This window comes from Oryx dammah, unplaced genomic scaffold (assembly GCF_014754425.2).
Source record: "Oryx dammah isolate SB20612 unplaced genomic scaffold, SCBI_Odam_1.1 HiC_scaffold_3, whole genome shotgun sequence".
In the NCBI taxonomy this organism is placed as follows: Eukaryota; Metazoa; Chordata; class Mammalia; order Artiodactyla; family Bovidae; genus Oryx; species Oryx dammah.
Genome location: NW_024070187.1, coordinates 15323637 through 15337596, shown reverse-complemented (window position 1 = coordinate 15337596; position 13960 = coordinate 15323637). Strand labels below are relative to the sequence as shown.

Here is a 13960-nt window from a genome sequence, read left to right as displayed (position 1 = left end):
ACAGTTCAAAAGCATCAATTCTTCAGCGCTCAGCCTTCTTCACAGTCAAACTCTCACATCCATACATGACCACTGGAAAAACCACAGCCTTGATTAAATGGACCTTTGTTGGCAAAGTAATGTCTCTGCTTTGAATATGCTATCTAGGTTGGTCATAACTTTTCTTCGAAGGAGTAAGCGTCTTTTAATTTCATGGCTGCAGTCACCATCTGCAGTGATTTTGGAGCCCCCCAAAATAAAGTCTGCCACTGTTTCCACTGTTTCCCCATCCATTTCCCAGGAAGTGATGGGACCAGATGCCATGATCTTCATTTTCCAAATGTTGGGTTTTAAGCCAACTTTTTCACTCTCCTCTTTCACTTTCATCAAGAGGCTTTTGAGTTCCTCTTCACTTTCTGCCATAAGGGTGGTGTCATCTGCATATCTGAGGTTATTGATATTTTTCCCAGCAATCTTGATTCCAGCTTGTGCTTCTTCCAGCCCAGTGTTTCTCATGATGTACTCTGCGTAGAAGTTAAATAAGCAGGGTGACAATATACGGCCTTGATGTACTCCTTTTCCTATTTGGAACCAGTCTGTTGTTCCATGTCCAGTTTTAACTGCTGCTTCCTTACCTGCATATAGGTTTCTCAAGAAGCAGGTCAGGTGGTCTGGTATTCCCATCTCTTTCAGAATTTTCCACAGTTTATTGTGAACCACATAGTCAAAGGCTTTGGTATAGTCAATAAATCAGAGATAGATGTTTTTCTGGAACTCTCTTGCTTTTTCAATGATCCAGCAGATGTTGGCAATTTGATCTCTGGTTCCTCTGCCTTTTCTAAAACCAGCTTGAACATCTGGAAGTTCACGGTTCACGTATTGCTGAAGCCTGGCTTGGAGAATTTTGAGCATTACTTTACCAGCATGTGAGATGAGTGCAATTGTGCCATAGTTTGAGCATTCTTTGGCATTGCCTTTCTTTGGGACTGGAATGAAAACTGACCATTTCCAATCCCCGGGCCACTGCAGAGTTTTCCAAATTTGCTGGCATATTGAGTGCAGCACTTTCACAGCATCATCTTTCAGGATTCGAAATAGCTCAACTGGAATTCCATCACCTCCACTAGCTTTGTTCGTAGTGATGCCTTCTAAGGCCCACTTGACTTCACATTCCAGGATGTCTGGCTCTAGGTGGGTGATCACACCATCGTGATTATCTTGGTCAGGGGCGGCGGCCAGGAGGAGCTACCCCAAGGCCGAGGTCAGAGGCGGCGACTGAGAGTGCCAAGCTGCGACAGCGCAGGAGCAGCCTAGAGGAGCTACCCCATGTCCGAGGTCTGGGGCGGCGGCCGGGAGGAGCTATCCCCCGCCCGCAAGGCCAGGGGCGACGGCCGGGAGGAGCTACCCCACGTCCAAGGAGCGGTGGCTGCGTGGGCGCAGGAGGGCCTAGAGGAGCTATCCCACGTTGAAGGTCAGGAGGGCCAGCGGTGAGGAGATACCCCTCGTCCAAGGTAAGGAGCAGCGGCTGCGCTTTGTTGGAGCAGCCGTGAAGAGATACCCCACGTCCAAGGTAAGAGAAACCCAAGTAAGACGGTAGGTGTTGCAAGAGGGTAGCAGAGGGCAGACACACTGAAACCATAATCACAGAAAACTAGTCAATCTAATCACACTAGGACCACAGCCTTGTCTAACTCAATGTAACTAAGCCATGCCCTGTGGGGCCACCCAAGAAGGATGTTGATAGCTGCCCTTAAAAAAAAAAATAGTAAAAGCAGTGAGCACTGTTCATGAACCAAGTGCTAGGGATGCTGATAAGAAGAAGATAAAGTCTCCTGTGTCTTGCAGTGTAGTGGGGGCTGCGGGGTGGTGGGTATTTTGGGGAAGGGGTAGACAAGTGAAAACAGAATGTGTTGGTTGATGACAAGTGCTATGGTGAGATTAAAGGAGGCTCATGTGATAGAGAGCAACTGCGTGCCCAGTGTACATTGAGGCCATAGGCGATTTGCTAAGGTGGGAAGAATAGGTTGAAGAATAGGGGTAGAGTTTGGGGTTGGCGTTTCTTTGAAAATGCCATCAGGTATCCAGGAGACATGTTCAGTGCTCAGTGAGATGCACAGTCTGGACTTCTAGGAAAGGTCAGGGCTGGAGATATGGATTTGTGTGGTGCTGGACTGTGGTGGGATTTAAGGAGGACTTGTGAAATAAGGAACTAAAAGTTTTCAGGAACTTTGAATACTTAGAAAAATGGGACAAGAGCTGTGAGGTCCATTATTTTCCTGTGACAAGTACTATGGCAATGGTTTTACCGTAATATGTATCTTCGTTTTCTCAAAGTTCCAGTTTCCTTTTTAAAAGTGGGAAATGAGGCACAAAAAAAGATAGTAAATTGCCCAGGGCCAAGCCACGAGCAGGTGGTAGAGTTGGAGTTTGAACCGGGCTTATGGGAATCCAGTGTCCTTCCACTTGCTAACCCTTAGTACAGCCAATACAGTGCTCCCAGGCTTCCCTGGTGTCCAGGGGTTAAGAATCCGCCTTGCAATGCAAGGGACACTGGTTCAATCCCCAGTCCAGGCAGATCCCACATGCTTCGGAGCAACTAAGCCTGTGGGTGGCAACTACTGAGCCCTTGCGCCTAGAGCGTGTGCTCCACAACAAGATGAGAAGCTGCCAGGACGAGAAGCCAGGGCACCACAATGAAGAGCAGCCCCTACTCGTGGCAACTAGAGAAAGTAAACGTAGCAACAAAGACCCACAGTCAAAAAATAAAAACGTAAATCTTAAAAAAAAACAAACCACATCTTAAAAAAAAGCACTCCTGAATGAACAGATTATCCAGGTCTCTTATAAATAAAATAAAATATGTATGCTTGACTGAAATATTTATTTGAGAATTAGACAGCAAAATGCCAAAATGGCATAAACTTTGCAGAAACCTTTAAAAAATGTCCCATCAAACCGCCTCTATTTTTTTCCTTGAAGAAGTACTAATTATTCAGTATCATTTCAATTAAAATGGAGCTCCTGAGGGAAAAAGAGTAGCAAGAAGAGAGAGATCATAGTTCTATACATTGTGCTGAGAAATAAGAGACCTTCCTACATGATGACTAATCCAGTCAAAATAATTGGCCACTTTGGTGTAAACGCCTGGGAACCCTGATTTTCCGCAGTTTTCACCCCAACTCACAACACCCCAAACGTAAGTCACGTTGTTGACATCCTGGCAGACTAAGGGGCCTCCAGAGTCCCCTTTACAGGCATCAATAGAACCGTCATCTGTACCTGAGGAAGACAAGGGACAAAGAAAATCACACATTTACTTCCATTGTCAAGGCTGTTCTTCCACCAATGCCTGTACTGACACAGACTTTCTTTCTTTTTATTTTTTTCAAGGTTTTTGTTTGTATTTTTGAGCATGCTGTGTGGCATGTGGGATCTTAGTTCCCTGACCAGGGATTGAACTCCCACCCCCTGCATTGGAAGCATGCAGTCTTAATAACTGGACCTCCAGCAAAGTCCAAACACTGACTTTCTTACACTTTCCTAACAGGCAATAATGATGGGCTCCCTTACAGAGCAGGCACAAAGAGTTGTGGAAATGCAGGTTGGAAAATACTGTGTCTTTTATTAATACTCATTCTCCAAGTTTAGTAAGTACTCTCCTCCTTCCTCTGCTTTATGGAAGCAGGTTTCATAATGAGATGGCAATCTCAAAGTAGCATCAACAGCTGAGTGGAAAAATAATAGGAGTACCTAGTACTCACTGAGTGCTTAATATTTATTAATTGTTCACTGTTTTAATCCTCATCACAACCCTATGAGGGAAAGATCATTAGTATACCTATTTTAAGATGAGATAAGGGCCCAGAGACATTAGTGAACCTGTCTAGGGTCAGACAGCTAATAAGTGGCAGAGCCTGAACTTGAACCCAGGTAGCCAGACTTCAGAGCTTAGCCTCTTAACTGTGCAGTCGTGCCTGGGTAGATTGTGTGCTGTTCTCTCCTTTCGTGCTCTGAAATCCTTAGCTCCATTTTAAGATGGTGGAGTTGGGGGAGGCACAGGGAATAGTCTGTTTACTTTCTTCTCACTCTTGTGACTTTCCAAGATTTTAAATCACTGTATCCAAGAAGTTGGGGCTTCCCTGATGGCTCAGCAATAAAGAATCTGCTTGCAGTGCAGGAGACTCAGGCTTGATTCCTGGGTTGGGAAGATCCCCTGGAGGAGGGCATGGCAACCAACTCCAGTATTCTTGTCTGGAGAATTCCATGGACAGCGGAGCCTGGCAGGCTATGGTCCAAAATGTCACAAAGAGTTGGATGCGACTGAGCACACACACACATCCAGGAAGTTACAGGATGTCAATAACTCTGCCTTTTTCTATAACCCACTATTTGTAAGTGATTTCAATAAAGTGTCCTAAATGCCCTGCCCTGGCTGGCACCCTGCCTTCGGGTCGCCACCAGAAGAGGAACTGAGATAGTTATGTTAGGTGGTGGCAGTAGCTTCCCTGTGATACTGAAGGAGGGAGGGGCAGGGGTCCTGAGAAGCCAGAGGGATTTCTAACAGGGGAGAACTGACTTCCAACTGGAAGCATTTGAAATGAGATCCTTTGGATTTTTACTTAGAAGTCTAGGCTTCGATCCTGAATATACTATTGCTTGTCTGTAAGGCTTTGTCGTGTTATTGTTTAGTCGCTAAGTTGTGTCTGACTCTGTGACCCCCCACGGACTGTAGCCCGCCAGGCTTCTCTGTGCTTGGGATTTCCCAAGCAAGAATCCTGGAATAGGTTGTCATTTCCTTCTCTAGGGGACCTTCCTGACCCAGGGATCAAACGCGCATCTCCCGTGTCTCCTGCATTGCAGGTGGATTCTTTACCACTGAGCCACCCGGGAAGCCCCTGTAAGACTGGGGGCAACTTGCAGAACTGCTCTGCATCTCACTTTTCTCATCTCTTAAGATCACCAATGTTGCAGGTGAGGAAACTTGCTCAAGGTCACAAAGTAGTAATTGGTAAGAACTAGAATGTAAACCCAGGCAGTCTAGTTCCAGAGTCTGTGCTCTTAATCACCTTGTTAGACTGCTGTATAATGGCTTAGGGAAGATTTTCCCTCTGGGTATTAGACTGCAGGAACTTTAGCTAAGGGAAAGGGACTGATAATACAACAGCCAGTGGTGGTTTAGTTGCTAAGTGGTGTCCGACTCTTGGAGACCCCAGGGACTGTAGCCTGCCAGGCTCCTCTGTCCAAGGAATTTTCCAGGCAAGAATGCTGAAGTGTGTTGCCATTTCCTTCTCCAGGGGATCTTTACATCCAGAGGCCAAAGGAAAAGCTTGGAGGCTCAGAACAAGGCGGTGATTCAGTGGGGAGGACAAAGGTGTTTGGTTGGGACCATGGAGACATCTCCCAGAAGCCACTTCGTGCTTACCTGCACACTCCATTTCTTTTTCAAAGTAGCGACCTGGATAGAACTCTGAGCAGTTGTTTATTAGATGAACTTCACCCCACTTAAGTGAATATACTTTTTGGTTACCTAAACAAAGTGAAAAAACAAAGAGGCATTTAGAAGTTACAAATGAGGAATCTAAGTATTTACTTTCATAATTTAGTAAACCATTAGGAACATATAAGAATATATATACTTTAATACATATGTAAACTTTTGAGGAGAACTCACTAGCAAATTTAGTCATACACTGCTTGTATCCCATTTCTATAATTGTCTTTCTAAAAATAGTCAAGAAGCCTTATTGAATATTTGGCCTGGGTACTATGAGATGGGCCTCCCTGGTGGCTCTGTCAGCAGAGAATTTGCCTGCAGTGCAGGAGACCAGGGTTCAATCCCTGAGTTGGGAAGATCTCCTGGAGAAGGAAATGGCAATCCACTCCAGTATTCTTGCCTGGAGAATCCCATGGACAGAAGAGTTTGGAGGGCTATATGGTCCGTGGGGTCACAAAGAGTTGGACATGGCTGAGAGATTAAGACACAGTACACTGTGAAATGAATGGGATAGACCCCTTCTGATCACCGAGTCTAGTGGTGAGGTGGGGTGGGGGTGGAGGGTGGCTAGAAATCTGTGATCAGGGTCTTCTCACATAAATAGTTCCAGTCTTCTTATAGTCCCTTATTTGCTTGAAAATCCTTGTTAGAGTGAAAACAACTTGTAAATACAAAACCTTAAAATGGCAATACACATGAAGCAATTGGTATCTACGAGTTTTTGTGTCTGTGAGGAACTCCATCTCCTAAATGATTTGAAAGTGACTAAAAGAGGATTTAGGATTTCCCTTTAAGTCACAGATTTGGGACTTGAACTTGGTCCAAGGAAAGAGAAGGACCAGGAGCTGTTGCTGATTGACAGTCCAGGGAAGATGAGAAGACCTAAGAACACAGGTTCATATACCTCAGGTATAAGGAGTGAATTTTTGTCCCATCTCCCCTCTGCCTTTTTCCCACCCTACAGCAATTTGTATGTGCTCCAGGAGGGCAGGGGCTGGGCCTGATTCATTCACTGCTGCACCTAGCCTCATGCTAGTACCAAGTAGTTACTTAATAAATATTTATGTAATTAATGCATGAACTCAGTAATTCCATTATACAATAAACATTTTATGCCAAATGACTTGGCTCCTCAATTAATCTACAAATCTCTGTCTCTACCTGGGGACAGAGACCTCTGGTTTACCCTGAAAGGACACCCCCACAGATCCCACCCAGGGTGTTACGGGCTAATATTCTCTTCTGGGAAACAGAGGAAGAAACGAATGCTTTCTAACACATTCCTCCAACAAATATGGCAAATCAGGAAAGAGTTTCTTTTTTCTCCTTCAAGTCATACTTCACATTAGTCTTTTTTTTTTCTTTTTAATATTTATTATTTATTTATTTATTTGGCTGGGCCTCCCTGGTGGTTCAGTGGTAAAGAATCTACCTGTAGTGCAGGAGACCTGGGTTTGAACCCTGGGTTGGGAACATCTTCTGGAGAAGGAAATGGCAACCGACTCCAGTATTCTTGCCTGGGAAATCCCATGGACAGAGCAGTCTGGACTCTCACTGCTGAGGGCCCAGATTCAACCCCTGTTTGGGACACTAAGATCTGGTAAGCCATGCAGTTTAGCCAAAATAAAATAAAATGTTGGTATTTTTAAAAAGAACAAATAAAAGAACATAATACTCTCTGGATAAATTAATTACTAATACAATTTTAGCATTTTGTAAGTCTCTTGGGTATTCAAACATACTACAAGTTCAGGTTCATTTGTATGCATATTTTATACTTTTCTCATGGGCTCAGCTGGTAAAAAATCTGCCTGCAATGGGGGAGACCTGGGTTCAATCCCTGGGTTGGGAAGATCCCCTGGAGAAGGGAACTGCTACCCACTCCAGTATTCTGGCCTGGAGAATTCCATGGACTGAATAGTCCACGTGGTCGGAAAGAGTCAAACACAACTGAGTAACTTTCACTTTATACTTCTCAATATGGCAGTTATAAAGAGTGTGTTGCAATAGGAGTCTGTTAGGCAAATGCAGTGAAGCTATTGACAAAGAAAGTTTAAGAGATTGAAAGGAAGCTAAATTTCTAGGCTGACTTCAAGATGAGGGGACAAGTGCTGTCTAAATTAATTCTAATCTGTCTCTAATTTAGTAGGTCTTTCTAATAAGGTGAAGTCACTCAGTCATGTCCAACTCTTTTCGAGCCCACAGATTGTAGCCTACCAGGCTCTTCCATCTGTGGGATTTTCCAAGCAAGAGTACTGGAGTGGGTTGCCATTTCTTTCTCCAGAGGATCCTCCTGACCCAGGGATCGAACCCAGGTCTCCTGCACTGTAGGCAGATGCTTTACCGTCTGAGCTATCAGGGAAGTCTCTTCTAATAATTGCCCCTAAGCAAAGTACATCTCTTATTCATATGAATGTTCACCTCAAGTCATCTTAGAAGCTCAAAGGATAAATTCTTTACGTTATCTTTCTCTTTGTGGGATGTTGGGGTGTGAGGCATGGAGAACAGGGGAGAGCAGAGGAGAGAGGGGAAGGCTGTGGGATCACTGACTTGGCACATACTGTGACTATACCTTTGAAAAACATCTTATCTTTCATTCATATCATTCCAACCAATCCCCAAAGTTCATGCTATATGTCCCCCTGTCACTCTGCTTTTTTTCTTGGTGAATGGTTACCCCTCAATGGATGTTTCAATATTGCAGAGTGTAGGTATCCTTGAAACTCTGGGTCAGGATCAGTTACATAATTCACAGAGCCAAATTAAATTTAATTTTAAAAATTAAAAAATGTGAGGTGAGGCCGCTGCAAAAATGACTGAGAATTTCATGATGGTGACAGCGGAGTAGTACAGCAAGCACGAGGCCCTTCGGTGCCCAGAGCTTGGGGTGCTGGGCCACCACACAGGTCCTCTGCCTGTGAGGTGGCCCTGGCTGGACACTCACTTTTCTGGATCTTATGCACTATTTCTCTCTGAACCCTGGGAGATGAGCTTCTATGCATTTCTCTGCCTATTCATTTTTCAACCCCTGCATTCTGATGAACAAACTAAAACATACCTTTTTCTCGACCCCAGCCAGAAATGATGCACTTATCATTAGGTTGAAATAGGTACGGAGACCAGGGGACACAGGCAGGGACGGATTTACTCAACACACACTGTTTTTCACTTGGGCGTTTTTTCATTTCAATCAAAGCTATGTCATTTTGGTAGGTAGTTCCATTGTAGTTTTCATGGATAATAATTTGATTCACGTAGTGAACAACTGTCTGAAAGCCAGGTCTTAGCCAGTCTGTAAATGATGTCCATAATTGGTAACGATGCATTCTGCTGACTCTGTAACAGATAGGAAAGGCGGAAAATATATTGAGTTGGGGAGAGGGGGAAGCAAGTATAAATTGGACTTCTGATGCTTCATCTTTAAATTCTCCCCTTTTAAGGAGCTTTTTCATTTTCCCAGATTTTTTTAATCCTTGCTGCCATGAAGCATTGCAATGAAATTTTCTTAGGACAGAATTAAAGTCAGTGGATAAATGTAGAAAGGATTAGTTCATCTACCTGCTAAATATTAGGGACATAAAGGTCTCACTACTTACCAGAGATGCCAACAGTAGAATGAGTTGGCTGCCTCTGAAGTAAGAGTGTGGGTATTGAGGGTATTTAAGCAGAAACCAGAGAGCATCTAGCCAGGAATGTGCTTGAGAAAGTGGGGAGTCAGAGCACAGGATCCCAGAGGTTCCCAGGGTGAAGACCTTGGAATCATCATTGTAACCTTTAAAACTGACTTCATCCTAACTTTGCATTGTATTATTTGTTCAAGAACCTTTACTGGATCTTATTCATCTACAGACAGATACCTGTGTTGAGTATTGTATCTGGAACACAGTAGCTGTTTCAAACTTTGGTTGAAATGGTGAATGGGTTAAATATTGCCTGTCCTCATGCCTCACTCCATTTTCTTACCAATTTTCATCTTGTGGTTTCCAGCAAATTTGGCATCTACTATCACTTTCTTGGGCTTCCCAGGTAGCTCAGCTGGTAAGGAATCTGCCTGCAACGCAGGAGACCCTGGTTCGATTCCTGTCGGGAAGTTCGCCTGGAGAATGGATAGGCTGCACACTGCAGTATTCTTGGGGTTCCCTGGTGGCTCAGACGGTAAAGAATCCACCTACAATATGGGAGACCAGGGTTTGATCCCTGGGTTGGGAAGAGCCGCAGAGGAGGGCATGGCCACTGTAGTATTCTTGCCCGGAGAATCTCTATGGACAGAGGAGCCTGGTGGGCCACAGCCCATGGGGTCTTAAAGAGTCAGACATGACGGAACAGCTAAGCACAGCACAGCTTACATCACTTTCTCAGGGAAACACCTTACCATTAAACAGTGGTGTCCTAGGAGCTAATGAGGTGTTTAGGATATTTTTATTTACACTCAGTGTTCTAAGAATGCTGTGCTTCATATTAATTTTGGTTATATTTCAGGATCAGAGGTCCTGAATATTGTTCAAAGGTTAACTGTTCATCCATTCAATTTACTTAGTAAATATTTAATATGCCGAGTGAATGTGGGTAAGCCAATTAGGAAGCAGATGGTATAATCCAGGAGAGAGGTAGGAGCATGGTGATAGTGGAGATAAGAAGAAACTTTGAGAATTAAATAACTGGAAATTAAAAACGCCATCTGGAAGAAATTGTAGTACATATATACAATGAAATGTTACTTAGCCATAAAAAGAAACACATTTGAGTCAGTTCTAGTGAGGTGGACGAACCTAGAGCCTGTTATACAGAGTGAAGTAAGTCAGAAAGAGAAAAACAAATATTGTATATGAACACATATATATGAAATCTAGAAAAATGGTATTGGTGAACTTATTTGCAGGGCAGGAATAGAGACTCAGACATAGAGGACAGACTTACAGACACAATGAGGGAAGGAGAGGGTGGGACGAATTGAAAGAATAGCATTGAAATATATACACTAGCATGTGTGAAAGAGAGAGCCAGTGGGAAGTTGCAAGATGGTGCAAGGAACTCATCCCGGTGCTCTGTGACAACCTAGAAGGGTGGGATGGGGTGGGAGGGAAGCTTAAGAGGGAGGGAACATATGTGTACCTATGGTTGACTCATGTTGATGTACAGCAGAAACCAACATAACATTGTAAAGCAATTATCCTCCAATTAAAAATTAAAAAAAAATTTTAAATGACATCTGGAGTTGCTGATATATAGCTGAGCTGTGTGGTAGGGTTGAGGGAATGAAATGTGATCGTTTCTAGATTTCTGCCTTGTATAGCTAGATGAATGGTGTTGCCATCTGCTGAGACAGGGAACTGTAGGTCAGGACAATATTTGGGGGAAGGGGCAAATCATGAGTTCAGTCTTATTTTTTATATTTAATTTCTTGGCCACAGTGTGGGGCAGGTGGGATCTTAGTTCCCCAACCAGGGATCAAACTGGTCCCCCTGCATTGGAAGTATGGAGTCTTAACCACTGGATCACTAGGGAAGTCTTGGAGCTCAGTCTTAGACCTTTTGAGTTTGATGTACTAATACTTCTATACAGCCAAGATAGTGTTCTGTAGGGTCGGGCTTGGAGAAGTCTAGACTGGAGATAATCACTGTGTCAGCATACGGCGGTATTTTAAAGTGCAGATAACTTTAGAAAGAAGAAGTAAGAAGAGAAGAGGAAGCCAGGATACGCACGGAGGAGCTCCAGTATTTCACTTGAGCCATAATGCTCAGTCACTGGGAGAGGAAGCTGCAAAGAAGGCAGAGAAGGTGTGGCCAGAGAGGTAGGTAGAAAACCAGAAGTGTTGTGTTACAGAAGCCAAGGGGAAAGGGTCGTTCAGAAGGAAGAAACAAGATTTGGTGCTTTGCTCCAATCCATGAGGATTTTTATGGGTGTCATTCAACAGATTTCCTGTCCCTCTAAAGTTTGGGTCACCTGCAGACTTTCTAAACAGGTCTTCATCTAAGTTACTGTCACATATGATGACCTTGGTTTTACCCTGGCTCTGCTACAGACTGGGCTTCCCAGGTGGTGCTGTGGAGAAGAATCTGCCTGCCAGCGCAGGAGATACAAGACCCGCGGGTCGGATCCCTGAGCCAGGAAGATCCCATAGAGTAGGAAATGGTAACCCACTCCAGTATTCTTGCCTGGAGAACCCCACGGTCAGAGGAGCCTGGTGGGCTACAGTCAGGTAGCTACAGTTATGGTGTCGAAGAGAGCTGGACGGGACTGAAGCAGCTTCGCGCACGCACAAGCACTGCTGCAGACCTGTAGTGCTGTTTCGGCCAAGTTATGCAGCTTCTAGCTCCGGTCTGCCTATCTAGAAAATGGGAGGAGTAATATTTGCCTCTCGAGAATGTTAAGAATGTTAAAACAAAAATAACATCTATGAAAGCTCTGGGCACAGTATCGGCTCTGTAAGAGGTACTCCATACATGGTGTTTCATTCATTCTAAAGGTCAGAACTGAAGACAGAATTCCGAACTCTGTCCTTGACCCATGCAAATGAGCCAAGTGAAACAACTCGGTCCCTACCAGCTAGATCCGCCCTTGCCAGCTGAGGTCAACAACTTGGTCTATGGGGAACATACTGGGTTCTGAGGAACTGGCCTCTGGACTCCTGATCGTGAACATCAGAGAGGGTGTTTAGCAGACAACAGAGTGGAACTTAGTGATTTTTCTTGCATAGATTTTTATTTAACATTTGACTTTATCACAACCTCTATGACCTAATTTCATTGTTTCAGAAATCAGGAATCTACTGGCGAGGGTTTTTTTTTTTTACCTGACACAATGTGCAGCAGTCAGAATCCAACAGCCGCCGATGTAAGTTCCTCCACAGTGGATTTTGTCATTTTCCTTGATTGCAATCTGCCATGGGAAGTCTCCCTGTAAAGACATTCATGTGGTCACTGCCATCCTGCCAGACAGGTGGCTTGAAGATTTCCATCGCAAGGTTCTTAGTCTCTAATAATTACCATCCCTCCCCTTCACTTTTTTTCCCCCCCAAACTTGGGCAGCTCCTGGGAAATGACATTATAACTTTTTGTGCCGGTTTACCATTTTTGCTGGCTTGCCTCCTACAACTCGTTTCCTTCGAATGTGCATGTTGTTTTTAACTCCACAGGATAGTTTAGGCAAAAATGACTTTATTAATTTTCTTTCTTTAAGAAAAGAAGAGATTGCATCATTATGATTTTTGAAACCATTACCTTCTGGGCAAACTTCTTGATTATCTATGCCACAAAAACAGCAGAGTCACAACTAATATGAAGCAGCCCAGATTCATTAGTAAGTTATTTTGGATGCTATTCAGCTTGCTTAAAAATTCTGGCTTCATATAAAAAATTAAGCTTAAAATTGGCTTGATTCTCTGAAGTTCTACCTAAAGGTGGACTTGTGGCCGCAGGAGGTTGCCTGAGGGGTTACACACTGACCAGCCTCTGGCAGAGAAGAGAGGCCACGTGCCCAGACATTACTACTGTGACAGTTCAAGGTGGGGTGACACCTCTGGATGAGGTTCACAAGCAGAACCCCACAGTCTACTTTCTTAGTTCTTACTTTCTAGAGACTGTTTATGTGGGACTCTTCAGTGATACTAATATTAACATTAATGATGTTAATGTTGAGTTCTTTCTATGTGTCAGATCCCATACTAAATACTTTGTATATAGTTTGTATCACTTAATCATCATATTAACACTGAGAGGTAACATGCCAGGAACCCCTGGACAAACCAGGATCAGTGGGCTGGGAGGGGGCGGGGTTTTTAGCCACTTAACATGTGATGTGATGTGTTTCCTTCCTCAGTGAGCACTCAGACATGGCACACTTGTCAGTGGGAGGCATGCTAGAGTCAGGCTTAAGACATGAATCTGCAAGAGAATTCATGACAAAGGAAGAAAGTAAAAGTATAAGATGCTCTTCTTATTATCTCGCTCTATTTTATCATGTCATGAAAATTTTTGTAAACTTGATTCTTAGTCCCAAATGAGAAAGGAAAACTAATATCACTGTCAATTACTTTGAGCACGTAAGAAAGAGGTAGGTCCTCAAGGGAGAGAAGTTGTGAACGAATGTGGATAAAAGATTTTGGGGGAGTCCCATCTAGCCTAAGAACTGGGTTAAGGGAAGAGTGTGATGATAAATTTTAAATTTCTGCTTGTACTTTTAAGAAGGGAGACCCCCATCTATTGAGGACTGTCAAATCAGCTTGGATTGAACCTGAAAATTAATTTATTATCCTGAGTAGAAAATAAAGGGCCTTTATTGGAAATCCCTCTGACTGGTATCTGCAGCTTTGAGATCTAAATCTTCCACTCATTGCCTGATTTTTTAAAAATTGCTGATGAACTCTGGGGCCTGGCAATCAGAAGGGAGTCTTACATGAGCTTCAGTTTTCAATCCTCTTAAAATAGGGAGATATTTCACTCCCCATTTGTATTTGAGCTTGTTACTAACCTAAGGTCACATAGCTAA

General features: G+C 43.7%; 1 protein-coding gene across 1 annotated transcript in view; it reads right to left on the bottom strand.

Moving 5' to 3' along the window:
* Positions 1-2841: 2841 nt before the first annotated feature.
* Positions 2842-13960, bottom strand: part of CFI (complement factor I) — a 43335-nt gene continuing 32216 nt past the window's right edge. Inside the window, exons 11-15 of the mRNA XM_040237472.1 lie at positions 12542-12645; positions 12267-12370; positions 8532-8809; positions 5402-5506; positions 2842-3258 (exon numbers count right to left, since the gene is read on the bottom strand). Of these exons, the coding sequence (XP_040093406.1) occupies positions 3041-3258; positions 5402-5506; positions 8532-8809; positions 12267-12370; positions 12542-12645 (809 nt within the window). The 3' untranslated portion in view covers positions 2842-3040. The remainder of the gene's footprint in view (positions 3259-5401; positions 5507-8531; positions 8810-12266; positions 12371-12541; positions 12646-13960) is intronic.